This window comes from Dermacentor variabilis, chromosome 3, assembly GCF_050947875.1.
Source record: "Dermacentor variabilis isolate Ectoservices chromosome 3, ASM5094787v1, whole genome shotgun sequence".
In the NCBI taxonomy this organism is placed as follows: domain Eukaryota; kingdom Metazoa; phylum Arthropoda; class Arachnida; order Ixodida; family Ixodidae; genus Dermacentor; species Dermacentor variabilis.
The window spans coordinates 68,025,883-68,053,482 of NC_134570.1; the positions used below are offsets into that span (position 1 = coordinate 68,025,883).

The following is a 27,600-nucleotide window of genomic DNA, read 5'->3' on the forward strand; positions in this document are numbered from 1 at the left end:
GGCATGAACCTCCTCAGCATTATTTGTAGTTGAATACCGTCTCCCCATCTTAAATACAAAGGAAGACACGTCAGCCTAATGAGAATCAAAAAAGGTCTCACACTTACGTGCCGCACACGACAAAGGATGTAGTAGCTCGTAAAATAAATCAGTTGTTTGAGAGCGTCTCCCTTAGGCGCCCGTATCTGCGTTGAGTTTCGACGTCCCTCGGCGTCGGCGGTGTCCGTCAACGTATCCGAGCGAACGAGTGCAGCCACGATTGAGAGAGCGAACGGGGAGCGCTGCGAGGGTTGAAAGACTGCGATAACGAAGAGAACGCGAGGAGAAAAGCGAAGGCGGAGGGTGCAGCGGAACCATGACGCGGTAAGCGGAGGAGGAGGGTATGGCGACACCGAGCGGGCCGCGTCGCTCTATGAACGGTAGATACGCTCGATAAGGAGTTTATGTGCGAGGTTCCGTGTTACAGGATCACGTTTTATGGTACCTTCTTATTGCAGTCCGAAGCTATCATGTCGGCAGCTTGGGTTTGGGTTGTACTTTACGATTTTCATGACGCATCTTACTATGAGAAATTCAATTAGTTCAGTGACACCTGTGCTCCACGCTGAGCGACTGCATGGCTGCGGCTCGGAACGATTCTTTGTCAAGCGACGTCTGAAGCCGACACCGGTGTTTTTGCGACAAGGGGCCCTTGACACTATCGCGTTAAAAAGTGACTAAGCACGTGCACGCAGCGACATTAGCGCTCTCAAACATGCTAGAAAGCACCGATGGGTGTTTTAGCTAGTCCGTGACATGGTTGCTGACGCCAGTTTTTGCTGAGTGTCGTCTCTTGTGTCCTGCAGAGAGGAGCATCGAGCTTGTCCTTGATGAAGCCACGAGCAAAGTCCCCGCCACGCGCGTGGTGCTGCTTCTAAACGACGATCAAGTTTTCGCCGCGGTGTTCGAGCGTGCGGGGACTTTCCTGTCAGAAGCGAGACTCAACATTTTCTGCTTAACACCATCAAGCGCGACTTTTGACTTTGAAATTGTTGTTCCTGGACCGCTGGGAACCAACATTTGTCGGTCCAGGGCTCTCGCTCCAGGAACACCTCACGATACCTCTGTTGGATTCACGGAGTCATTTATAGGTCGTATGTCGCTAAGTGGCAGCCTCAGGCTCGAAATAAACTTGACCAAATCTTCCCCGTACCCAACGATGACCCAACGAGCTATGGAAAGAATAGTAGGTGTAACGGTAAGAGATAAGAAAAGAGCAGATGGGGTGAGGGAACAAATGCGCGTTAATGAAATCTTAGTTGAAATCAAGAAAATAAATAGGCGCGGGCAGGACATGTAATGAGGAGGGAAGATAACCGAAGGCCATTAAGGGTTACGGACTGGATTCCAAGGGAAGGGAAGCGTGGCAGGGGGCGACAGAAAGTTAGGTGGGCAGATGAGATCACGAAGTTTGGAGGGACAACATGGCCACAATTATAAGATGACCGGGGTAGTTGGAGAAGTATGGGAGAGACCTTTGCCCTGCAGTGGGCGTAACCAGGCTGATGATGATGATGATGATGATGATGATGATGATGACGACGACGACGACGACGACGAGGACTACGACGACGAAATCTTCCGTGTAACAAGGACGACGGGATTTCATGTCTGGAATATGGACAGACACCTGACAGTGGACGTGGACTGACCCCTCAGTTGAACGAACCTGCGTTTCATCGCCCTCTTTTCTCGAGTGGTATAATTTCTGTCTGCGGGTAAGCTGTTTCACTATTTCAAAAGCCAGCGTCTTCCAGTGTGAAACCAGCGCGTTTTTTGAAACTGCATCGCAATGGGTACCCTGGCGCTCGCTGGGACTGATTGAAACATCCGTGAGAACGCTGGGTAAGAGTTGGGTCACACTGGAAGAGACGCTGGTTCCACTGCCATGACGCTGGGGCGTGCTGGCTTGTGCTGTACAGGCGCTGGTTCTCGCTGTAGTTCGCTTGTTCGCACTGGAAACTGCGCTGGTTTTGTTTGTGCCGCACTAGTTCCAGTACGCAAAGGACGAGCTCTTCTGAATATTGAATGTTTGTACAATTTCATCGCTTGATACTAGTCTTTTGTCCTAAATAACGCTATATTTTGGGGTCATAAAACTCTATATCGAGTCACAGTTTGTGAAAAGGTGCGTGACCTACCCTGCTTAATCGTGCACATTTGACAGTGAAGATCACTTTCGTTTTCTTTAATTTTCCCTTTTGACTGTGCGGATAGCTAAATTCTTGAACGAGACCACGCAAACGCATAGGATGCCGCGTTTTTTAGTAGTTTGCACGTAAGAAATGACTGGGAGTTGTCGCCGTTGTCAGAGTGTTGTGGAGTGGACGTCAAATCCAGAAGTAATGTCTTTCTGCCCCTAAATGAATGTCCGAAACATTTTATCAACTGTTGGACCTGGAGTTTAGACATGTGCGTGGGCACGGCAAGAGAACAAGAATCCTATCGTCAGATCGTATGGTGCAAACATGACTAACCTGTACCAAGAAAAGACGGAGCATTTTGAGCACCTTTCCCACAGCGCTTTCGCCGTGCCCACTGAAAACGGACGGGTGTGGTGCCGAATTTATAGGGTCAAGGGTTGATCACGTCACTGTCAACGACGTCCGATATCCACGTACCTGCGGCGTCCCCGCGGTGACGGCGCTGCCAGATGTGCTATCTTTGATGACCAATTCTTCTGTTGATACTTGATGAAGCTCGGCAATCGTCGGCGAAGGTGCGTGCTTACTTGACAGCAGCAGCAGTTCCAGGAAAAGACGGGGCATTTTGAACACCTTGCCCGTAGCGCTTTCGCCGTGCCCACTGTTAATAGTTCTTAGTTCTTGTTAATAGTTCTTAGTTTTCACAATTGATTTACTTGTGCTTCTATTTTAAAAATTTAAAAGGTAGATGCAACAATTCACAGTTTAAATCTTACTAGTATTATTATTCAAAATTTAACTTACTGATGTTTAAGTATATCCTTTATAATATGTATTTCAGTAACAATTTCTTTTAATTTCTTTTTTTAATATTCCTATCAACGCAATACTTACCATAGTATTGGTCACTACTTTATCTCATGTATTCACAGTTTATTTTTCATTCTGGATTATATATTTCTTTTTCTTTATTTGTGTTATTTATTTATTAACTAATTTATTTTATTTTTCCCATCATATTACCACACGATTCCTGAGATATCCCCCATAGGGGGTTTGTGCCATTATTTGAGGCATCATCATCATCATCATCATCATCATCATCATCATCATCATTATCATCACCACCTGCCACCGATTCGCAATACAAAGAAAGAAATACTTCGAAATTCTATTCCGAAAATTAGGCATTACTTTAAATACTAAAATGGGGCAGATACAGTTGGTTTTTAACCACTGGAACATATACATCCTTTGTGTATGGGACTTCCTTGGTGACACAAAGAGAATACCTAGTTAATTTACCGATTTATTTTGTACCACTTTACAAAATTCTAATAACTTTCATTAAGATGGTTTACCTTCTAGCTTGCTCTCTTTTTTAAAAACACACATTCTTCTTTAACGGTTTTCCGTTGACCGCCCGCTCCTTCGCCAATATACCGTAGTGGGTACGGAGCGTATTTTCCCTCTCATCAAATCACGAAGAAGAAGAAGAAGCAAGGAACTCGAGTCTGGAGCCGCCAGCCGTCCAACGCAGCCGCCTGCTCGAACGGTGAGCGAGTTTCCTACCTACGTCCGCCAATGGTACACGCAATGGCAAGGTTTTAACTAGCGATGTGCTTAGACAATCCGAATGACTGTTTTAGCGGCACTGATTGCTCAAGCTTTTTTTTACTGAGATTAGCACCAGATCACATTGCTTAGCGAGCGGAGGAATTCTATCCTGCAGGAGACATTGTGCGCTCGCGATGCGCTCTAGCCACACCTCTTCTCAAGTTTAGCATTTGCATGTTACGCAAGCGATTTAACGAACGCTCGAGCAGCACTGCCCTTGCGGGCGGGGCGAGGGGAGTGGTTCGGAACGCGCAGCCGGCAAAAGCGTGTTTCGTATGGGGTCTGTTTTTTCAGCGCTTCAGTGAATATCTTCAGTATGAACTTAGGAATCTTGGTGCGCAGAACCGTGAATTTCTCAACAGTGAGTGAACATCGTTGCTTTTATTGCACTGGATCAAGGGGTAAGGCCTAACTACGGCTAGGCTTAGCTCGAGTACGGCCACGCCCGCTTGCCGCCGCGGCGAGGCCTACTGCAGTATGGACTCGATGAATGCCCCTCTACCCTTCGTTGGCCCCCTTCAGTAAATACAGTGCCGCACAGAATCAACTAGAGCCTCTCTTAGGTGTGAAATCCTCATGAAATATGCGAACGTCAACTTAACGCGGCCGGGAACGCGCGCGCTATCCGAGCTGCACGCGGATGTAAAGCCGGCTGGCTCTGCGAACGTTCCTGACTGCGAGGCAGATCACAACAACTAGCCTGGAGGAACAGTATGGAGCATAACGAGGATGACACATCGGACTGTAGCCAGGTCAACTACCGCACGTACACGACGCGAAAACTCGCCGGCGATTGTCCCAGTGTGCGAGCACCGGTCTAGGTCCCTGGCGTGCTTTCGACATGGTGCCTGCGCACTTTTTATCTGCTACCCGCATCTCGACACGAAGTCTTTAAAGTTATGCAAGGACAGAAATGTACAGGTGATGGCTTGGACAACTGTCAAACACTCATCCTTCCCGAGTAAAATTTATTTATACCTTGGAGATCTATATTCCTTTGGCTCATGTAGTTAACCTGACGTTCAAGGATGGAGACTTTCCTGGTGAATTGAATATTGGAAAAGTAGTACCGGCAGTTAAAAAAAAAGCGTCCGTAGCCAAATTATTAACTTGTGCCTTCCCTATCATTTTTACGCCAGTTGCTTTTCTACTCACCTCCCTTGTAATCAACTGATGTCTGACCAATAGGAGGTCCCCCTAATAGTTTTTAGTTCGGGACTTGTCCTGCAACACATAAGTGCTATGCCAATTGTGTTTTGATGAATTCAGACTAAACTTCAAATTTCAGATATAGGTCGCCTTCCCTTTTAAATAACTGTACGGCCATGAGTGCATTTCAATTAGAATGTACTGCACATGCTTTTATTTCTGAAGAGTTAGCATTCTTTTGGCACTTCAGGCACTCTCTGGGGGGCTATCTATCTATCTATCTATCTATCTATCTATCTATCTATCTATATCTATCTATCTATCTATCTATCTATCTATCTATCTATCTATCTATCTATCTATCTATCTATCTATCTATCTATCTATCTATCTATCTATCTATCTATCTATCTATCTATCTATCTATCTATCTATCTATCTATCTATCTATCTATCTATCTATCTATCTATCTATCTATCTATCTATCTATCTATCTATCTATCTATCTATCTTTGTATGTTTATACCTAACCGATCTCGTGCCTACCTGGGTTACTGCGTAATCAGCGGTGGAATGGGTATAGCTTCAGGCTCTTATGCTAAGTTGACAGAGTTAGAAACCAACTATCAAGCCAACTTGGGTCACTGAATAAGTGGCAATGTGTACATTACCTGCCGCTTTTAAATGAGCCTGTGTAATGTCGACATGGGTAACATGGGTAGATGCGGGACCGGGCAGGCACCGCTGTTCATGGAAAATCTCTGATGCCAACTTGGGCATCTGGGTATGTGCCACTTGCACTGCTCTGCAAGGACGAAAAGAGTGCCTTAAATTTCCCCGATCCTGAGCGAAAGTAAACCCACGTCACAAAGGATTCCTCAAGGACAGCAACCCGAAGCAATAATTAATTACCGTGCTTCGCCACAATTTCACTGGGTACATATGTTTCACATTTAGCTGAACGCCTTTCACGCCAGTGCTACAGCGAGCTGGGCCATGAATGCACTGGGTATGTGCCGCTCTTGAAGAAACCTGCCGCCAAATTCGGACCCTGGGTGCGTGCCGCTGAGTGTGCGGCCGTCGAGGAAATAATTATGAGCGTTGACACACACCGGCGCGCTACGCTTATTGTGCCAAAATCCACGCGCGGTCTCCTCGGCAGTGCTACTACATGGCGCAGCATGTCCTTAATGAAATGCGTTAGATGAGCCCGATGGCCGCATGATGCGTTTCTCAGCGCTTGTACGCACCGGCGCCACATGTATTTCAGAAAGCACGTGCAGCCTTCGTGGCAGTGGCGCCTGGTGTCGCGGAGTTTTATTAGCGGAGCGCGAAGGAGGAGTCTCGCTGGAGTACACGCATCTTGCATAACTAGTTTCGGCGTTGGCAGTACCTTGTGTCGCTATATTGATTTAATGGTAACGCATTACCGTCGACATTCATCATGAGATGGGTTCCACCGCTTTTGCTTTCTTTCTCTCTCTTTGAGTATCGGTTTTGTAGTTTGTCAATTTTCATCATTTGTCCTTATTGCTGTTTTTTTTTTATTTTTATGAACGAATGCTTGGTAATTGCACCGCTTCCAAGCACTGACTTCAGGGGCAACGGGCCTCGTCAAGGTGGCAAAACGCAGCTTTTCACCCAAGTACTCCCATATGCATGAGTGTACAACATGTATGAGGGAATCTCTATAAGTGTACAAGATGGCAAATAAAAAGAATAACTACTGAGACAAGACTACAAGAGCTGAACTGACTTATGACGTGTTCTGCGTGCTACTCCTTCTCGTCCTAAGTCTTGTTCATGCTACTTATGTATTTTTTAATGGTACAGTAATCTCTTATTTTGAAATTATGCTCACTTTAGTCGGTGAGAGTGTCGGCGAAGCCGGAGCACCAGGTCCGACCGCGGGGTCACGACAGCTCGCCTGGTTCGGCAATGGCGGAGAGCGTAAGCAGCAATGAAGACACCGATATGGTGAGCACTGGGGTCACGAAAGGTTCTTTTCTCCGGACAATATCATTTTCTTAAACTATTACGACTTAGCAATATTATAAAATTAATAAAGTCATTTTGCATGCCCACGACATTTGCATTGTGCTTAGAGCTGACAACGTTTATGACTTATATATTAACGCAAGCGAAGAGTTAGAGAGTGTATACATGGTTTTAATCGTCAAACTTACAATTAATGTTAAGAAAACTAAATATGTTGCATTTCGCGCGTGTAGCAAGTCCCTACCTCTTAAAACGTTTACTGTTATTATTAAACCACATGGCAGTGGATGAAGTTGCTTCATTTCGATATCTTGACGTGTTCTTTGATAACAACCTGTACCGGTAAAAGCAAATAAGCGCAGTCTACATAAAGCTGACATCGCGATGCTTTCACTCACACCAACACATCATTTTAATATAAACACCTTGCGTATTTTATCCTTTGCATTCGTCCACTGTCATCTAACGTACGGCAACGAATCTTTTCTCGAACTTCTCTTGAACTGACCCGCCAGCTACACAAACCTAGAGAAAATATACTCACTCATTAGTTACGAACCCAGTCTGGCTTTGTTAGTAGAATGAATTTATTGTCATATGATAGGATGCATACAATAAAGATTGCCGGAATTTTTTTTAGTTTCCCCAAAAAAAAATCTGCCCTTTTTACTCATCCTCTCGGTATTTTACTCATCCTCTCGGGCGACGATGTGCCATACATTCGGAAAGTTTAATCTTCCATCTAGTAAGAATATTTAGTCAGCGTTTAACTCAGTTTAGTTGGCGTATGTTTCGCATTTACTGCGAGTACAAATAAGACGAGGGAAACTATTCTTCAGTGCTTAAGAAGTGCTTCCTGGGGCTAAATATAACTTCGCAACTTTACTGAGCATATTTGTCTCGATTGCTACAATTCTTTTAAACATTTGGCGATACACCCTGTAATTCATTGTGATCCTATCTTACCCATAATACTTTTTGATTACGGCTTGGAAATGTTCATATTGACGATATTTTAATGCTTTGTTATTATAAGTGCTTGTGTTTGTATTTACTGGGACGTGTGTGTTAAACGCGTACATGCGAATTAAGTTACGTAGTTAGAACTTTTTTCTACTTCAGACACTTTCCTTCTAAAGCATTCGATGGGGGCGAAATGCGAAACCATCCATGTACTTTGATTTAGGTGCACGTTAAAGAACCCCAGGTGGTCGAAATTTCTGGAGTCCTCCACTACGGCGTGCCTCATAATCAGAAAGTGGTTTTGGCACGTAAAACCCCATGATATAAATTTTAATTCTAAAGCATGTATACAGTTTACTAGAATGAGGAAACAAGAGAGTAATTATTTGTTCAGGTGGACATCATTTTGAACAAAAAAAGCAATAAAATAAACGGAAGCCGTTCACTAAATGATGTAATTAAAATAATTACCTTTTGAATTATAATTACGGAAGTCATGTATAGAGCAGTGGTAAAAGAAATCGCGATAGCAATCTTGTTTCGCGTTCGTGCATTTCATATTCATCGTGTGGATCAATAGGGCTACCGTCAAATGATTTGCTATATTCACTCCAATGCTCACGCGGCGGCGTGCGAAGCGACCACTGAGTGACGTATAGTTGGGCGACGTAAAATGAAGCTGCACCATGTCGCATAATCAAGCGGTCTTGGTGCTGAAGGGACTGTTTGTTCAATGAGGTGCCGCGCAAAGCAGCAATAAAAGCTCCAGGTACGAATGACGTGCGAGCAGCTTCATTTTCCACCAACCTTCTATTTCACAGAGGGGTTGTATGAAGCAACGCCTGCTAGATACATATCTACACTCATAGGCAAAGTTACACCCTTGGGAGTGTATCTCTGCCACACAACGATAATCGTCATCTGCCTTGCTTGCGTTTCCTTTCTTGAAAACGCCGCGCCCGCTACTTTCCGGTCGGGAGTGCTATTTCATGCTGATAACAGGCATGCCGTTCGTTACAGGAAAGTACCGGGCTCGCCGCCTTAAATAAAGGAAATGCGGACAAGACAGATGACGATTATCGTTGCGTGGCAAAAGGTTGTAATTTTGCTTAAGAGTGTAGGAAGTGTTTCATACATCTCCTCAAACAACACTCTAAGAACAGTTTACACCCTTTGGAATGCCCCTTCTGGCACACAGCGATAATCGTCATCTGCCTTGATGAGTTTTCTTTCTTTAACGCTGCGAGTTCGGTACTTTCCGGTAACGAACGGCTTACGAGTTATCAGCATGATATCATTTCCTTTCTTCTTTTCTTTTTAATGAACCAGATCTATGTTCCGGACACTATTCAGGAAGTTGCTGTCGCAATTACTGTCATTGGCTAGTAGAAGAGCTGCGTCGGCTTACCTGTGACCTCAGTTGCCAAAGCCAATGCAAAGGAAACATTTGCATGGCGAGTTCGAATTCCGGGTACTATCACTAGCGGCCATAGCACGCAGATCGCGATTGAGAAGCCAGAAAGGTTAAACCTGGCAGCTCCCGCGCATCCTTTCCTCGGGTGATAAGGCTGCAGAGTCATGACGGGAAACGTGTAGAGATCTCTTTTTTGGCTGTCCTTTTTGCTTGCGTTCATGAGTACCACACAACCGCGCAGAAGTGCAGGCATCGTTTCGCAGCCGCCGTCTACGGCGTGGCTGCGAAACTCTACTTTGTCAACCCACTCGTACAGTGAGCTAAGTGCTTTCGCCGGAATCATTTCGACAGATATCATCATCACCATCATAATGATCATCACCATCAGCCTATTTTACGTCCACTGCAGGACGAAGGCCTCTTCCGGCGATCTCCAATTACCCGGTCCTGCGCCAGCCGATTCCAAGTATATAGCACCCGCCAATTTCCTGATTTCGTCGTACCACCTAGTCTTCTGTCGTCTTCTACTGCGGTTCCCTTCTCTTGGTACCCATTCTCTGACCTTCATGGTCCAAATGTTATGTAATAGTCGCATTACATGACCTGCCCAGCGCCATTTTCTTCTCTTAATGTCTATTAGAATATCGTCTATACCCGTTTGCACTATGATCCAAACCGCTCTCTTTCTATCTTAAAATTATGCCTTGTCAGGACTTACATAGAGGATATCTTGGCTCTGGCCGCCTTGCGAACCCTAGTATGGCGGAAGCCGAACACGTTCGACACGTTAAACGGCATTGGGTCTATCGCGTTAAGCGCCTTAATCGTGCAAAATCCGGCTGCTGTCCAAGACATCACTTCCACGTGTCAGCGCCTAGAGGAGCGGCGGTCTCTTCGTCTTCAACATGGCAGCAGCAATCCTCAGGTTCCCCATTATTCAGATCTATGTGCTCTTAATCGCACCACCATCTGCGAAGAGCTTCAAATCGAAGACCTCAGGCGTTCACCTGCTGCCTGTGCCCCAAGCTTCCCCCCCCCCCCCCCTACGACTTGCGCGAGGTCGTAAAGCAAGAGTTGACCGCGATAAGTACACCCATGACGCATTTCGCTCCGGTAGCGCGCCCCACGCCTACCTACGCGGATGTTGCTTCGCCACCCAGCCCTACTGTTATCTCCATGCCTAGTGACGTTACCTATGACCATTTGGCTTCGATGGGAACCAGAGCACTTGCTGCGCCATCCTACCCTCAGTGGCACCCACCTCGTCGGGTTTGTTTTTACGTTGGTACACGCGGCCAGATATCTCGCTTCTGCCGCCGTCGCCAGCAGGATGAAAGACGAGGCTATGCTGAGCACGAGAGAGACCGCACTCGCCAACCAGCCGCCCACTATCCCGGATCGTACTCGTTCCCTCAGCAGCGTTCTCCGTGCATCATAGTTCCCGTTCGGCCAGACGTCGGTCTCCTTCGCCTTACCGGCGCTCTACATGACCGCTTCGCCCCACTTCCCATCTTGCCGACTAGCACTCGGAAAACTAAATGTTGCAGTTTGTAGAGGCCAAACTGCTTCCTATCGGTCTTCAAAAATTCCTCCTTTTCGCCCGGCCAACATGCTTTATGTAACTGCTGAAGGCGTTCCCGTGTGAGCTCTCATCGATACCGGTGCCGCCGTTTCTCTTTTTCTTAGTTATGTGGATTCAGGGCTGCAGAAAGTAAAAACGCCTTATCTTGGAGCTATTTTGCGTGGTGCTAATAATGCATTCATTCGCCCCGACGGAGAGTGTACTCATCGTGTTCTCATCGACGGCATTCGCCACCACATTGAGTTAATCATCGTTCCAACGTGGATCCATGAACTTATACTGGGTTGGGACTTCCTACATTCTGCTTCAGCCGTCATTTCATGTAGAGAGGAAGTTGTCCATATTACGGATACAGCGCTTGCACCTGTTACGCACTCTTCACCTACATGCGTGAACTTGGCCATCGCTGTAGACTACGTCCTGCGTCCTGGTCATGAAGTCGTTGTAGCCGTAACATCCAGTCAGATCGCCAACGGAGGCGCTCTAGTCGCCCCTTCGATAACGGCCCTGGACCAAGTTACGCTTTAATCACGCTCTGTTTTCGTCTTGCATCCGCGGGCCGACTCCTACTGTCGAACTCTCATGGATCGCCTTAGTGGGTTCGCCCAACCACCCAACAGCCGCTTGCGACGCCAACTTCAACAATTCCGCCTTCAAGGTGGCGTGCTACACTACCACATTTACCGCGCAACAGGTCACCGGTGGGTCGCAGTTCTACCTCGCTGCCTTCGCCTGCGAGTTTTAGAGGCACTTCACGACAGCGTGTCGGCTGGCCACTTAGGCTTTCACAAGACTTACGACCGCATCAAGACCCGCTGCTTCTGGCCTGGCCTATCCACAACGGTGGCCAAATACATTGCCTCTTGTGCGTCATGTCAGCACCGCATACACTCGATATCCCCTCCTGCCGGTTTACTACCACCTCTCCCTTGCCCGGACGCACCTTTTTAATTTGTTGGCATTGATTTATATGGCCCCTTGCCTTTGACTCCCTCCGGTCACCATTGGATTGTCACTTCGGTCGACCATTTATTAACAAGACATGCCAAGACTTGCCCCTCCGCGATCCGGTACCGCTTGTGAGGTCGCTGACTTTTTCTTGCCCTCCATCGTCTTGCGCCGCGGGGCTCTCGCGTTCTTCTGAGTGACCGTGGCAAGGCGTTTATTTCTTAAGTTCTCAAGGAAGTCCTTCGAGCCGCTGATACAATGCACAAATCTACGTCTACCTATCATCTGCAAACCAATGGCCTTACTGAGCGCTTCCACCGTACGCTGTCTGAAATGATTTTCATGCACATATGTCCTGACCACGCTGACTGGGATAAAATTCTTCGTTTTGTGACATTCGCATATAATTCTGCTATTCAACCGAATACCGGCTGCAGCCCTTTCTTCCTTGAGTATGGACGATCTCCTTCCACCATATTCGACAGAGAATTCCTTTTAGCACCTTCACTTAACGCGTCCATTCCAGAAGATATTGCTGCCAGAGCTGCACGTTGCTTCAAATCACCCGGCAAAGCACTGAAACTACCCAAGCTGAGCGCAAACGTCGCTGCGACAACACACGCCGTGACCCCCGTTTTCACCCTGGAGACCAAGTCCTGCTTTGGACTCCAGTCTGCACTCCAGACCTCTGTGAGAACTTCCTTCAACGCTACATTGGACCATACACCGTTGTGCAGCAAAGATCTCCAGTGAACTATCTCGTCCGCCCAGTACACTCCATCAATGACCGGCGTCGCCGGAATGGCGCAATTGTTCACGAATCCCGGATGAAGCCCTTCACTCCTCGTTTAGATAATCTCTAATTTACGGCCAGGCTGACCGCTGCCATGACGGGGGGAAGTTAGTGTAAGGACTATTCACGAACTTTGTCGGTTTCATTTGAACATAGCCGTCATCATCTTCCTTGTTATTCTACTTCTTCGTGCGTGAGCTGGGGCGTCGCCTTTTAGGAATAAAGAGCGTTGACAGCTTGCTCGGTCTCGGTCCTATTTTATATACATATATATATATATACCCGGGCGCCATCAGAAGACGAAGAGGCAGAAGACGGTTGTTGTTGCTCGTGCTCGGCCCGATCAGCCGTTGTCTCTTTGTTTGAATTTTTATAAAACGCCGAGCTCATCTCGCCTTCAAAGCGTGCTATCAATTGTTGGAGGCGCTGGTTTCCTTTTTCGATCTGGAACTCCGTTCCCGGATTCGCAGTACTCGGCATCGCAGTGCCGGAGGCAAGAACTGCGCTCATGTCGACAACTTCATGGCCTTGATTTCTACCTGCGAACGAAATAACCATCAATATCGAGGCTGTTTCCGGGCAAACACTCGTTGATACTGGAGCCGCTGTTTCTGTTCTTAGTGGAGAACTGTCCCGCAAGTTAACAAAGAACGCGATTCCGCTTTCCGACGTCCCCCTGCGTACTGCAAGCGCGTACCACATTCAACCTGCAGTGGCATGCTCAGCTCGCCTTTGTCGTTCAGGACATTTTGTACCTAGTTGAATTGGCCTCCGCGAAGAGCTTCTGTACCGCCGCAACTACTTAAGTGATGGCCGTGAATGGTTGCTGTTGATTCCTCGCCACATACGCTCCGACGTCTGTGCCTCTTTTCACGCGGATCTGCAATGCGCGCATGCTGGTGCACTAAAGACGTATGCACGCCTACGGCTTCGATACTACTGGCGAGGAATGCACCGCTTCGCTCGGCAGCACGTCCACACTCGTGCTCCAAGTGCCAACGCCGTAGGAGCCCACCTCACCAGATAGTAGGGCCGCTCCAACGATTGCCTTGTCCCTCCTGACCTTTCGACCGTATCGGCATTGATTTGTACGGACCTCTACACACCCCAGATGGTAACCGCTGGGTCATCGTCACTGTGGACCACTTCACGCGCTACGCCGAAACTTCAGTGCTGCCGGCGGCCACAGCACGTGAGCTCGGCTTGTTGATCCTTAGCAACCTTGTCCTTCGACACGGTGCGCCTCGCAAGTTACTGATTTACCGTGGTCGTTCATTTCTATCCGAAGCTGTAGAAACCCTCCTTAGCTAATGCAACATTGTCCGTAGAACTACAAGTGCCTATCTTCCGCGAACCAATGGTATGACTGAACGCTTTAATCGTACTCTCGGCGACATGCTCGCCATGTACATCTCCGCTGACCACACCAACTAGGACCGCATCCCCCCCCCCCCTTTGTTGCAGTATGCTTACAAAAGCACCACTCAGTCTACCACGGGATTCTCTCACTTTTTCATTCTTTATGGTCGCGAACCTTCCTCGTTTGTGGACACAATTCTTTGCTATCGCCCCAACGCTTCCGAATCTACAACTCTATCCGAAGCCGCAATGTCGTCAGATTACTCGCTCACTTACTTTTTCCGTTCCTTTTGGTGAGATTTTCCATGCTAAAGGCACGATATGATTAAGAGGCATGCCGTAGCATTAGACTTCGTATCATTCCGGAGCACCTGGGGTTCTTTAACGTGTACCCAAGGAATGGTACACGGGCGATTTGAGATTTCGCCCCTATTTAAATGCGGCTTGTGTGGCCGGAACTTGATCCCACGCCTTCGCGATCAGTTGTGCAACTCCATTTTCACTACTCCACCACGGCGGGTACCCCATTCAATCATGGTTTTCTTCTTTTTAAATTGCCCTGATTCTGGGGTGTTAATGATACCGGGGTTCCGAAATTCCCCAGTCCTCCCTTGGTACTCTCTGTCGCGTGCCTATAGACGGCGGAAGCGGGTTATAGGCACCTATAGGTAGCCGTATAGGCAACCGGGTACCACCCGACTGCTGGTAGCCGGGTATCCAACTACAAAGAATTCGCCATCAAAGCAATGTTTTGTTAACGTCTCTGATAAGGTCGAAAGGTACAAGGAAAGGGTACTCAGTGACGAGGAAGAGGGATGCCGCGGGAATCCTCTTTTCCCACTTCGTATGCAAGGGGGATGCGTTGGTGCTCATTTGCAGGCCCCCATGGGCGCACGGCGACAGTGTCCGAATTGCGGAGTAGAACCCGCTGAAGTGGTCCGTGTTTACGAAGCGCTGTTTTTCTGCCGCCTTTGCCTTGCAAACTTCTATTCACACAAGTGCCGAATAGTTATGAGAAATGTTTATATAGCAAAGAACTTTAACCGCCAATATTCTCAGGTAAAATGTTAAATTTCGTCATGTCGTGAAAGTAGTCACTTTGAAATTCGTAACTTGCGGTGGGAGGTAGGATAAAGAAAATAACTTGATGGCACCATCAATGGATAATTTCGTTCGTGTATTCTGAAGTGGATCAAGTAAAGCGGGTCTATTCCTTATTTAGCGAAAACTCAACACAAGTAAAATTCGAATGTTTTTCTTTTCATTGACACATTTCGTACTGCGAAAAGACGAAAGTATCAGCCTGCAGAAGCAATCTTCATTCACAACTCAAACTTGTACACAATATACGAACATGGATTCTACAAGATCGAAACCAATGCGAAAATTATTAGCGTCACGAGCTGGTCACAGGGCAATTGACGCTGTCACGTCTGTTATGATGGTGCACATATATTGTGCTTCATAGAAAGTTCAGTTCAATACATGCATTTCGGCGGCAGTATTAGAAGTAAAAAGTGGCAGAATTTTACACTGGATACGTTAAGCTGCATGAAAGGAAGCTGCCTATAATAGCTCTTATCATTTGAACTACTTGCTTTGGCGGTGCATGTCAACAAAGAGTGGACAAAATCGACGTACACGCATTCAAGCCCTTCGTTACACCTGTTTCACCGACAGCAGACGGGCTGTCGTCATGACGAATGAGTCAAGTGACACTGGTCCTATGAGAGTCCACGCATGCTTTCACAGAACGGTTTTACTCTTGCAAAATGAATACCTGCTCAGAAATTAGCGATATATACTTGTGCTTACCTGGTCTCATTCAGAAACATGCAGAACTTCGTAGAAGTGAAAATGGTGGTGCTAGAACACCTTAGAGTCGCATAAAACATGTGACATCCCGATTTAGCCATCCTCGTCTAATGATTAGTTGACGAGGTTTCCTGCTTCTTCCGTTCCTTGCGCACCTGATCACGCCTATCCTGCTCATATTCCCATCGTCAAAATTGGCACGATAACAGAAGCACATGACGAAGCGCGATTCGACTTGTGATATTGTTGAGCGAGTGGCAACGGTGAGTGGATGCGAGCCCGCACTGCGTCAGATTTGAAATTTACAAAAAGAGAAATAAAAATAACTGAACAGAAGGGAGAGTTGCTTACCGTTCACTGAAATTTTATTGTTTCTAAGAACTTGTGAATGACAAGAAACATTCACATCTACCTTACTTGGTTCTGCGAGATCTTGGGATGCCTGACAACCGCTAGAAGCGCGCTTGTTCTTTGAAACACAGACTAGCACTCGCCCTCCTTGGCTTATTTATGAGATACGTGTTGTTATAGCAGTGAACGCGTGCTATTTATAAGCTATAGAATGCTCACTCTTATTTTGTGCCTTTTACGATTAATAAACTTGCCTACTTTTTAATGCAGGCACCATTCACCAGGTGCCGCAATTGGCCTTCAGGATGCACGGAAATAGCCAGGATGGATTACATGACAAACCATGAAGAGTCTTGCTCCTTTAGGTAAGCAAGTATTTCATTACGTTGCACATTACCTATAATACATATGTTTCTTTCTGTCACCTCATTGCTCCGCAATTCTGGCCGTTGTATCCTGAAAGAAAAAGGAAGTGAGTAGAAGTTAGGCTGTGTATTACTGTCTGACAATCAGATGTGTGCTTTAAACAAGTAAGACAGGAAAGCTTGAAATTATAAGCTAAATATTTCACGACTTCTCATCCTGTACAGCCTGAGTAGGAAAAAGTAAGGGCGGAGTGCATGATTATACATTATTTAACACGCATTAAGTCATCGCGACATTGGTGAAAACGTAGTGTTTGTACACTTCCTGTATCGCAGTTGGCAGCGAAGTTGCTGAAACGTCCACGTAACGGAAAGATGAAAACGCCGTGGGCTTCGCCAGCATGGTGGCTTTTGTGCCTCTGTTGCTGATTCAGCTACGACACAGCATAATCATAAACCACAGGAGAAATAGCTAAATTGCTGCTACAATACACCACCAAACATTTGCATTGCTTTGACCATACCACGCCGGCGTCGCAAAGGAACTGATATCGATGGCGATAGTCTCCTTCTTTGCTTCGACTCCGACCACTCTCAAATTCGTGCTGTCGCGCGAGAGAAGCATGTGACATTCTTTGAATCCACCCGCTTCTCCTTGACCACTGCCGAACTAAAGCCCCCCTTTTCGTCAAACCCTGTACACGCATCTATACCTTGCGAACGTTGAATGACACCAAGACAGTCATCACCTCGGTGACAAGTGCGCGGGCCTTTGTGTGTGCATTCTTTTCTGGGGGACTTAGATGGAGAAATGTGCTTTATGGCCGAGGTTGAAAAAGAACCTGAAGAAACAAGTCTGCTCCCTCCCCCCAGCTTAATGTTGTTCGGCTGTTAGGGGCGGCGTAGTTTTATTTTTCGTGACAATTATTGTTCGTAAAACGGACCTTCCCTCCAAACAAGATAAGGATTTAAAAATAATATCATATAGGGTGAATCAGGTGGTTAATGTATTTTGCACAAAATATCTTTTAGCACTTGCCGCTCTCAAACACAATACTTTGCTTCGTGAAGACCAGCGCAAGATAATGTTGAAAGCTGTTATAGTAGTACTTTTATAGTTAAATAGATGTCCATCGCATTGCGGCTACGACGTTAAAAATTTTAAGGCGTGCTAAGCATGGCAAAAGCATCACCACTGATATCCTGGCTCTTGGTACCGTCGAATGCAATAATTAGGAATTCCGTAAGGCCACCGGAAAACCTTACCTAAGCTTAGAACTTATTGCCGCGCAACGAAGCAAAAGCAGTGCATATTAAGAGTGAGCGATTATTGCTAATCGATATGGTTTCACACATCAAGCCAAAATCACCCGTAAAGCAGATCAGCTGAAATTTATAATTAATTTGATTTAGCTTTGATGCAACGTCCTAATAGTTTCCTCTAATGTGGAGGAGCCGTCTGTAACAGGCAGAGACGAAAGCGAGCGAATAGGGACGCGAACAAGGCTGCATTTTTTTATACAGCAAGGATCATTAGTTTCTTCTTCACAGAAAGCTGACACTTGCAACGAGTTGAGCGCTTCTCGGTCTTCGCCCTCTGCGCTTCCTCATGTAAACACGCTCTCACTCAACAGGAGCTGTATTTTGCAACCTTTTAGCTGTTTTAGAGGCAACGTTGCCGCACCGTGTTACTCTCAGTTCCAGCTCTTTTTATCTTGTTTTAACAGATATTGTGACGCTACGTGCTGGCATCTTCCAGATTAGGACGTACTATTTATATCGCGGAGTGCATTGACCTGATGATCTCGTTAGAAAGGAAATCGGTGGCCTCGCAGAAGCAGTGCGCGGTGAGGGCCGATTTACGCTCAAGCCGCACGCGTGTGGTCGGGCGATTGCTGATTTCGCAGACTGGTACACGCGCTTCAGTGTACACTGTATGTGCGGGCCCAGTGTACATCGATATTTGTGCACCAGTGCGCGAAATGTGCAGTTTTCCGCATGACCGCACGGGTGCGGCCAGCGGGTGGTGCAGCTCGAGCGAAAATCGGCCTCTAATCGTCCGCCCTAAAGCTGAGATAAGTCTGTGCACCAGGTGCGCGGCCTGCATAGGACTCCGATATCGTCAGACCGGTCCACTGGTGTAGCGCGAGCTAATTTTCTCGGAGTGCGGTGGCTTCACCGTAGGCTCACTTAGTCCCGTAGAACCCATAAAAAATTATCTTTAATAGCAGTTTACTAACATATTCCTTTAAACATTCTAGTAGCACTCTGTGAATAATTCGCCATCTCCTTGGATTGCAATGGTGCTTTAAGCAAAGGGCTTGATTCGTGAGTGCGTCATATATCGACATTATTGTGCCTAAGAAAAATTCATCGAAAGTCCTCAAGCCACTTCCTACTCTAAATATTTTTCGGCGAACAATACAAGCTGTGACGTACTACATGCTCAGTATGCCAACAGAAAAAAAAAATTTTCATGTATAGTAATAAAGCATTCTTTACACAAAACTAACAATCCTTTTGACGGGAGTAATAATGTGGGTATTTAGGCAGGAGTTAGAACAAAGTATGTTGGTGGTTAAAATATTCTTTATACAGAATTAAATTGGAACCATCGTAACGGTGTACAAACAATGTTTCCATACAAAAGTAAGAATGACAATTTTTAACAGAGTATTAAAAATGTTCTTTATACAAGAGTAAGGAGGAATACTTAAAACAATGTATTTAAAATATCCTTCATATAAAACTCAGAAGAAGTCTGTGAATGGTGCAGTTAAAGTATCCTTCATACAAAAGTAAGAAAGAAGTGTTTTGACAGTCTATGAACAAATGTTACCAGAATGTAAATTTAAATATATTGTCAGTAAAGTAAAGAGACACTGTGTAGGAGTTCTAAATATGATTATAATACAGATTTTTTGCCAGGGATAGCTGATTTCGGCTGTAAGGTACATTCAGGCACTGTCAGGAATCTTTTTTAAAGCCAGTATATTTTCCGCACGTATTTAGCTTCGTATGCCGATTCTTCATAGCATTCTCCCCTGTTTTCGTTAGATTAAAACTTGGTGGGGTTTGTTATTCCTATTCAGCGAGAGCAATTTTGCGCTGCTGATAAAGCTTACCCATAAAACACGGGAGCATATGAATACCTTATTTATTGCAAAGACGAAATTAAACGACGGACATTAATGGTAGCCTGCAATTACACATAACGTGTCCCCTTTTCACCAAGTACAAACGTAGTTTTCTGGAGTTCATCGAGAATACGATAGCAACACACTACACACCTCGTACAACGCTAATGACAGGGGAGGAAAATGAGGGTTGAGTTCTTATTTGCGATGCTTCCAATTAGCGCACCGTCAACGCTTGGCATACATCAAACTTGCTATACCGCCCAATATTATTGATTTTATACTCAATGTCAGTTTTTCTAGGACTCCTTGCATCCTTGCAGATAATGGCGGAATGGCATTGTGCATCACTTCAATAAATATTCTTTACAAAGGGTATAATTAATGAACGCAAACGAAGCATTGATCGCACGTCATTCCTAACGTGCTTCAATACTTTAATACAATAAAACCTACGTGTTTCGCCTAGGTCTCAAAGGCGACAGGAAAACTAGACTACGAGCTTCGTAGAACGTATCAAAATAGGGAATAAACAAGTATCACAAATATTCGATAAATATTTTTCAAACAAAATAGCCTACACCAGTTAAACGTTCCATAAACGTCAATGATGGCGTGGCGTCAATTTCTTTCTAATTATGAAATTACAGCAGTGCTTCGCCGACCCCCCTAACCCCCCCCCCCCCCCCCCCCCATGGCATAGAAACTTTGTGTTTCGTATACAGACTCTAAAGCGGCTGGTAACAAAGGTTTAGCAATATTTCATCAATTCCAAATAACCGACGTAGTCAAATGTTGGCCGCCTATCACCCCTAAAATATTTTCTGCTTTCTCAAGATATAAACTTGAGGGTTTATTTGTATTTCTCAGAAAATCGTGAAGGAGGCAAGGAAGGTGTTTGTGAGCTTCTAAACTCATAAACAGCTTCGGTGTAAAACAAGCTGGATTCTTGGTGCAACCTCAAAGATAATGAGTGGTGCAATGTTTTTTTTTTTTTTGTATGCAGACAAGTCCGTTGCATCTTCAAAAGCTGCGGCTGGGTCTGCTGCTTAAACCAGCTGGCCGGCCACCTCGCACATCAACACAGCGTCAACGTGATTGCAGTGCTGGGTAAGTCAGTACAACAAGAAAGAGAACACGAACTGTATTCCAATGTAACAATTGGGAGTGATAACTTGCGCTGCATGTCACCGTAACATCATCATGGAAACTGGCCTTTGCAATGCGGAGCTAGCTGTGCAGGAGTACTGCTCTAAGGTGCCAGGTGGACTAGGGAAGCGCAATGCATCGATTTCGACCCTTTAAAATATAGTAGTCATTGATGGACTTCAGTGCTAACGTCAAAAAACAATTAATCATAATCACATGGATTCAGGAAACATGTTAACGGGCAAAACGAATGTGAGTGAATGTTCTGACTTTTCGTGATCAGCCATTAGGAAATATGAAGGGGCCATCAGGAGCACACTGACGCCTACCCGTTAAGGCGCATGTTTTACACAGCCTCATCATGGCATGAACCTCCTTAGTATAATTTGTAGTTGAATACCGTCTCCCCATCTTAAATACAAAGGAAGACACGTCAGCCTAATGAGAATGAAAAAGGGTCTCGCACTTACGTGCCGCACACGACGAAGGATGTAGTAGCTCGTAAAATAAATGAGCTGTTTGAGACCGTCTCCCTTGGGCGCCCGTTTCTGCGTTGAGTTTCGACGTCCCTCGGCGTCGGCGGTGTCCGTCAGCGTATCCGAGCTAACGAGTGCAGCGACGATTGAGAGAGCGAACGGGGAGCGCTGCGAGGGATGAAAGACGGCGATAACGAAGAGAACGCGAGGAGAAAAGCGAAGGCGGAGGGTACAGCGGAACGATTGAGGCGGTAAGCGGAGGGTATGGCGACACCGAGCGGGCCGCGTCGCTCCATGAACGGTAGATACGCTGGAAGATGAGTTTGTGTGCGGGGTCCCGCGTTACAGGATCACGTTTTATGGTACCTTCTTATTACAGTCCGAAGCTATCATGTCGGCAGCTTGGGTTTGGGTTGTACTTAACGATTTTCATGACGCATCTTACTATGAGAAATTCAAATAGTTCAGTAAGGCCTGTGCTCTATGCTGAGCGACTGCATGGTTGCGGCTCGGAACGATTCTTTGTCAAGCTACGTCTGAAGCCGACACCGGAGTTTTTGCGACAAGGGGCCCTTGACACTATCGCGTTAAAAAGTGAATGAGCACTTGCACGCAGCGACTATACCGCTCTCAAACATGCTAGAAAGCGGCGATGGGTGTTGTAGCTAGACCGTGATGTGGTTCCTGATGCCAGTTTTTGCTGAGTGTCCTCTCTTGTGTCTTGCAGAGGACCGCGCGGAGCTGGTCTTGCAAGATCCCAACAACAAAGAAAACAGCATGCGCATGGTCCTCCTGCTGCATCACGAGAGCGTGTTCGTAGTCACATACGAGCGGACTGGCCCGTTCTATACGGAAGCCAAACTCGACGTCGTCACGCTGACTCCTCGGTGTGAAGAATACGAGTTTGAGATTATTATTCGTGGACCCTCTGGCGTCAATTCATGGCGGTCACGGGCACTTGTATGTGGAACGTGCTAAGACACGTCAGTGGGGCTCAGCGAGTCATTCATCAACAAGATGGCTCGCGACGGCATCCTAAAAATGGAAATAAAATTGACAAAATCTGTCACGTAAGAAGGACGAGGGGACTTGTGTCTTGCATATGGACAGACACCTGACAGCGTGACGTGGACTGACCCCTCATTTGAATATAGCTGCGTTCCATCGCCCTCTTTTCTCAAGTGGTATCATTTCTGCCTGAAGGCAAGATGTTTCCCTATTGCAAAAACCAGCGTCTTCCAGTGCCTTCCAGTGCGAAACCAGCGCGTTTTTTGAAACTGGATCGCAATGGGTACCCTGGCGCTCGCTGGGACTCATTGGAACATCAGTGAGAACGCTGGATAAGAGTTGAGTCACACTGGAAGAGACGCTGATTCCACTGCCATGACGCTGGGGCGCACTGGCTTGTGCTGTACAGGCACTGGTTCTCGCTGCAGTTCTGAATATGAAATGTTTCTGCAACTTTATCGCTTGATAATAGTCTTTTGTCCTAAATAACGCTATATTTTCGGGTCATAAAACTTTATTTCGTGTCGCAGTTTGCAAAAAGGTAGGTGAGCTGCCTTGTTTATTCATGCACATTTGACACTGAAGATCACTTTCGGTTTTTGAATTTTCCCTTTCGATTGTGCGGATAGCTAAATTTTTGAACGAAACCCCGCAAACGCAGAGAACGCCCCGTTATTTAGTAGTTTGCACGTAACATATGACTGGGAGTTGTCGCCGTTGTCACAGTGTTGTGGTGTGGCCATGAACTCCAGAAGTCGTTCAGACGCGCTCGAACGGACCCCGAGTTCGAAGCCTACTGCTGACTGACATCATTGCACCGATAACAAAGCTGAGGTGATTCGCGCGCTTCCACTTTTCCTATTGTATTAAAAAAAACGTCCTGAGGCTCAAATACACACATTTTAACTTTCGCCAGCTACCCGCGCCGAGATTTGTTCCCAGCGAAGCTTAGGCCTAGTGTATCCGCCCAGTCTGTCTGCACGCTATCGGCGCGTCTAGGCTCAGGAATAAAGAAGTCTAACAAGGATAAATCATCGGTGTTCTGAAATGAACCATTTTTTCATGTCTACAGTGCCAGCAGAAGAAGCGATGACCGCCGATGTGACGCGTCATAAGCCCAAGTATATCTGCTGTCGCCGAAGGCTCTCAGCACTAGCCTGCGCTTCTCTGACGAATATATAGAACTAGACAGACGTGTTGACTGAAAGGCATCATTGAAATAAGGAAACGTGGCATATCCTTCGCGTGAAAAACAAGAAACGGCTATGGAAATCGGCGGTAATAGACCATACAGGGTCCCGAGTCCGCGGTTCATTAAGGACCTTTTTCGAATTTAAAATACCAATCGCAAGCGAAAAATCGATGTTGTGGCACTTCCGAGCATGCTACTGAATACGGACACCAAATGTTTCTTTGTAGTGCAGGCGTGAGCTTTACGTGTTGGGCGATAACGCATCTGCCATGTCTGTGCGAGGCGTACCTCTGCGAAACTAAAGCTGCTTCGTGATTTCGACACGGCAAATTATCCGTTCACGTTCACCTGCTGGCGTGGCGCAGCGGTGAAGTACCGTGTTTGGGCTCTGTAGGTCGGGCGATCAAATACTGGCTGGAGCACATTTATTTTTACGTTCTTTTTCCTTCTTTAATTGCACTAAAACGCTCTCTGTTGTTTTCTTTTTGCAAAAAAATATATGCGGTCTCCAGGCACCGCGTATTTAACAAGCTAGAGCTGTTTCTCGCACCAGTAGCCAGCGCCTCCCAGTATGCTGCGCCTGCCCAGCGCCTCAGCATCAAGCGCGCGGCACTGGGCCCTTAATCCGGCGCCCTGGATACTGGGTGCTGGGTTTTGCAATAGGGTTTTTATACAAAGTCTATGCGTGTGTGAAGAATACAATAAAATAAATGTGAAAAATTATTTTACAAGGTGAAATGATAAGTATGAACGCAGCAGCAGGGCTCAAAGAATTTCTAAGTAACGTGGAAATACAGACGCCATTTCATAAACGTGCCTTATGTAGGTATCATCCCTAACCGTCAGGAATTGCATATGGCACAGGAGAAAATCATTCAATGATGCACCAAACTGACGTTTCGGCCGCACAATATAAAAAAAAGAAGTGAAAAGTAGGAACGCGCATGGTAGCTTGAAATGCGCGTGATCACATGTTGAAGTTGGTCGACATGATGTCAAAATGCGTGCACGCGCATTTCTTGCTGTGATGCGAGCCTACTTCTCAATTCTTTCTTTAATCCGCTTTTTTTCTGTCTTTTTTTATTGTGCTGCCGAAACGTGAGTTTGGTGCATCACTGCCTTCCAACCATGTGGGGGTATTGGCCATCTTCAAGGTCGCAGCAGAGGCAACCCCTCTCAAACCTGTCACACAGACTGCATCTGTCTTATTTCCTTGCGGACACGACGGAATGTGCACCTTGACGCATGGGTCATTCACAAACTGCTTACCCATTTAGGTTTCCTTGCTTTTTCTTCTGACTTTTTTTTGTCTGTCACGCAAGTTTGTATTCATGGTTGTTTTCGTTGATTTCGACGTGAGCCAGTGCATGTGCTGGTATTTTTGACACCACTCCACTTCTTTGTTATTTTCCTCTTTTTTTACAAGCGTAATTTCGTAAAGTTTGTATTCCCGTTTTTGTTTCCTCTCGCTGGCTTCTCTGTCTCCTTACTGAGAAAATGTAGAAATTGTGCTCTCTGTGCTTGGTTTCACACTCTTGATGAAGGGCGTAGCCCGGCGGCAACGTCAGTAAGGTCATGTTATTTCTTCTACGTGCTTCTCTTCCTTGAAATATATATATATATATATATATATATATATATATATATATATATATATATATATATATATATATATATGTGTGTATATATATATATCAATGCCAGGGTGTGTCAAATTACAGTTAAGTTTTGCTGCTTAATCCCCTACAATTCAATTTTTACAAGAACGTAAACTTCGATTATTACTGCATATTTTCTTGGCACAAGCAGCAGTTCCAAGGGAAATAAGTAATTCCGGCAAAAGAACTGCGTGTATATTATGCTTGTTTTATCCTAGTGTCCTGCTTCGACGTGGTTGCCTAATATGAAGCTTTAAAAAACAAGTAGCTTTAATACAAATTATGATGTACTGACTAATGAATGCGTACCATTCCTACTCTTTGAAGAAAGACATGGAAGAAAGCGCTTATGATCATCAAAGTTGCTGCTTCTGGCTTTCATAAAATCAATCTTGAGCGATGTGCTGAAAGCGGGCACTTGTGCGTAAGGTTTGTGTTTCATGATGCTTGATTTCACTTACGTTACACAATACTAAACATTATGTGAGAACCTGATAAGAATTCCACATTGTGAAGGGAACAATTAAAGGCTACTTACTAAATACAAACACGGTGCGTACAGATGGCTTGGCAGTTCTGTAACTCAGAAAAGCACATACACGTTCGCTCACTAAATCTGTTATTTTAGACCTAGGAGCTTATTTTTTTAGTGAGCAGATTGTTGCTGATATCATGTTCTGTGCTCCAGTCCCGACAAATGCATCTGAACATCCTACATATGGTTTGCTGGCAAAGCCAGTTATCAAACTAACGAGACAGTGTGGAATCATATTTCAGAGCAAGCCGAAATTATTTATTTTTTTTTGCTTCATGACAGAAATTACAGGCAATGGCGGAATGAAATTTTGCGTGCTTATATAAATACTTGAACGGAGTAACCATACTCTGCACAAGGTAATTACATCTGAATTTATGTCGAACTGATGCAACAACTACTGTTGAATGGTATCTTCAAATGGCTTCTTAACACGAAAAAGCAACAGCGCAAAGGCGAAAATTTTGTGCTTGGAGCTACTGATATCAAAAAATGACCTACACTACTTCAAATAAGTTGACAATTATATTTGCCTTTAACATGGTGCAAGGTCGTCAACACTGGGAACACGCAGAGATTTTGAAACATCATCGTGAGGTTAACGTACTGTAAAAAGTTTAGATAAGTTTGCTTTATAGTTCGATTTCCATAGCTAGAGTGCTATATTTCAACCTCATTACGGGCATTTTATTGTCAGGCTGAAACATCTTTCAAAGCACACTCACTAAATAAGGCGAACAAGACAAAATTACACAGTCACAATGTATAACGTCACGCGTTTTCTAGGTTCTATCGCAGATGCAGGTAACCCACAAAGTTAATGAAGAAACACTAAAGTAAACTGCCCGTAAGCATGCGCGTCTACCCGCTGGAATGCACGGTAGCACTTGGCTGCAAACACATGGCACACCGCCGCTCTTTTCTGGCACGCACCACATAAGACGGATTCACGCTGCAAAGACACGTGGTCTTTTGAGGAATCTTCGTGGGCCGCACGACAAATACAGAAGGCATGGAGGACAGGAGCGCAAGCCGCACACATTGAACACGTCAACGCGATGCGGACGGAACTGGCGTAACTGCGCCACATGAACGATGAGTCCTCGTATTTAACGCATTCTGATTGAAAGTTTGATTGTTGTATTCATATATGAGGATGTGGCCAAGTATTGCACCAGGGTGGCCATTCCTGCTCTAGTGAGGGAGTGGGTTACCGGTTCTGGTCCCCGGGATCAGGCCGTTCTCCAGGCCTGCTTACGCAATTTTATCAACGCGCGAATCTTTTTTTAATCCGGTGGAAAATTGCGCGGCCCCGGGATTTGAACCACGGTCCTCTTTGCACGCGAGGCGGATGCTCTACCTCTACGCCATCGCTGTAGTTTCGGATTGGGAAGAATTGGGGATAAGAGTTAAGGGAGAATACCTTAGTAACTTGAGATTCGCTGACGATATTGCCTTGCTTAGTAACTCAGGGGACCAATTGCGATGCATGCTCACTGACCTGGACAGGCAAATCAGAAGGGTGGGCCCAAAAATTGATCTGCAGAAAACTAAACTAATGTTTACCACTCTCTTCACTTCTTAACTTCTTCATTCGATTAACTATTATTCATTCGTCATTTGAGCCTTTAATCGTTTAATCACATTCGTTGGAGGGCTTTTCATCGATTATTTGATTATTAAAAATTTTGCTGGCCACTTTTAAACAGGTTGAAACACAGTTATTTACTTTTGCAGGGCCCTGTTGTAGTGCTTTAGAGGTGGAAATAAGTTTAGCACACAAGTGTATAAACGTTTGATAAAAGACAACGTTTAACTTGTTAAAGACTAAATATAGTTGTCACCAGGGGTTTAGCTGGGGGGGGGGGGGGGGGCTATGCGGCTTCAGCCCCGCCATCGAAATTCTT

The 27,600-nt window shown here is 45.7% G+C and overlaps 2 protein-coding genes across 6 annotated transcripts in view; both read left to right on the forward strand.

The window, feature by feature from the left end:
- LOC142575821 (uncharacterized) overlaps positions 1 to 1,793 on the forward strand; it is a 262,670-nt gene extending 260,877 nt beyond the window's left edge. For 4 of the 5 annotated variants that reach the window (XM_075685501.1, XM_075685500.1, XM_075685499.1 and 1 more), the window contains one exon: positions 846 to 1,793. In XM_075685501.1, the coding sequence (XP_075541616.1) occupies positions 846 to 1,339 (494 nt within the window). In that variant the 3' untranslated portion in view covers positions 1,340 to 1,793. The remainder of the gene's footprint in view (positions 1 to 845) is intronic. The other variant, XR_012826719.1, reaches the window with a different exon arrangement.
- A 4,681-nt stretch (positions 1,794 to 6,474) lies between these two features.
- Positions 6,475 to 22,403, forward strand: LOC142575823 (uncharacterized). The gene is made up of 4 exons (XM_075685511.1): positions 6,475 to 6,927; positions 16,458 to 16,538; positions 20,682 to 20,785; positions 22,028 to 22,403. The coding sequence occupies exons 1-4, from the start codon at positions 6,911 to 6,913 to the stop codon at positions 22,276 to 22,278; spliced, it is 453 nt and encodes a 150-aa protein (XP_075541626.1). The 5' UTR covers positions 6,475 to 6,910; the 3' UTR covers positions 22,279 to 22,403.
- The last annotated feature ends 5,197 nt before the right edge of the window (positions 22,404 to 27,600 follow it).

Excerpts from the sequence above, each read along its gene's own strand:
- LOC142575823 (XM_075685511.1), top strand. Across the intron at positions 16,539-20,681 it reads GAAGAGTCTTGCTCCTTTAG|ACAAGTCCGTTGCATCTTCA; the intron begins GTAAGCAAGTAT and ends TTTTGTATGCAG. Across the intron at positions 20,786-22,027 it reads CAACGTGATTGCAGTGCTGG|AGGACCGCGCGGAGCTGGTC; the intron begins GTAAGTCAGTAC and ends TGTGTCTTGCAG.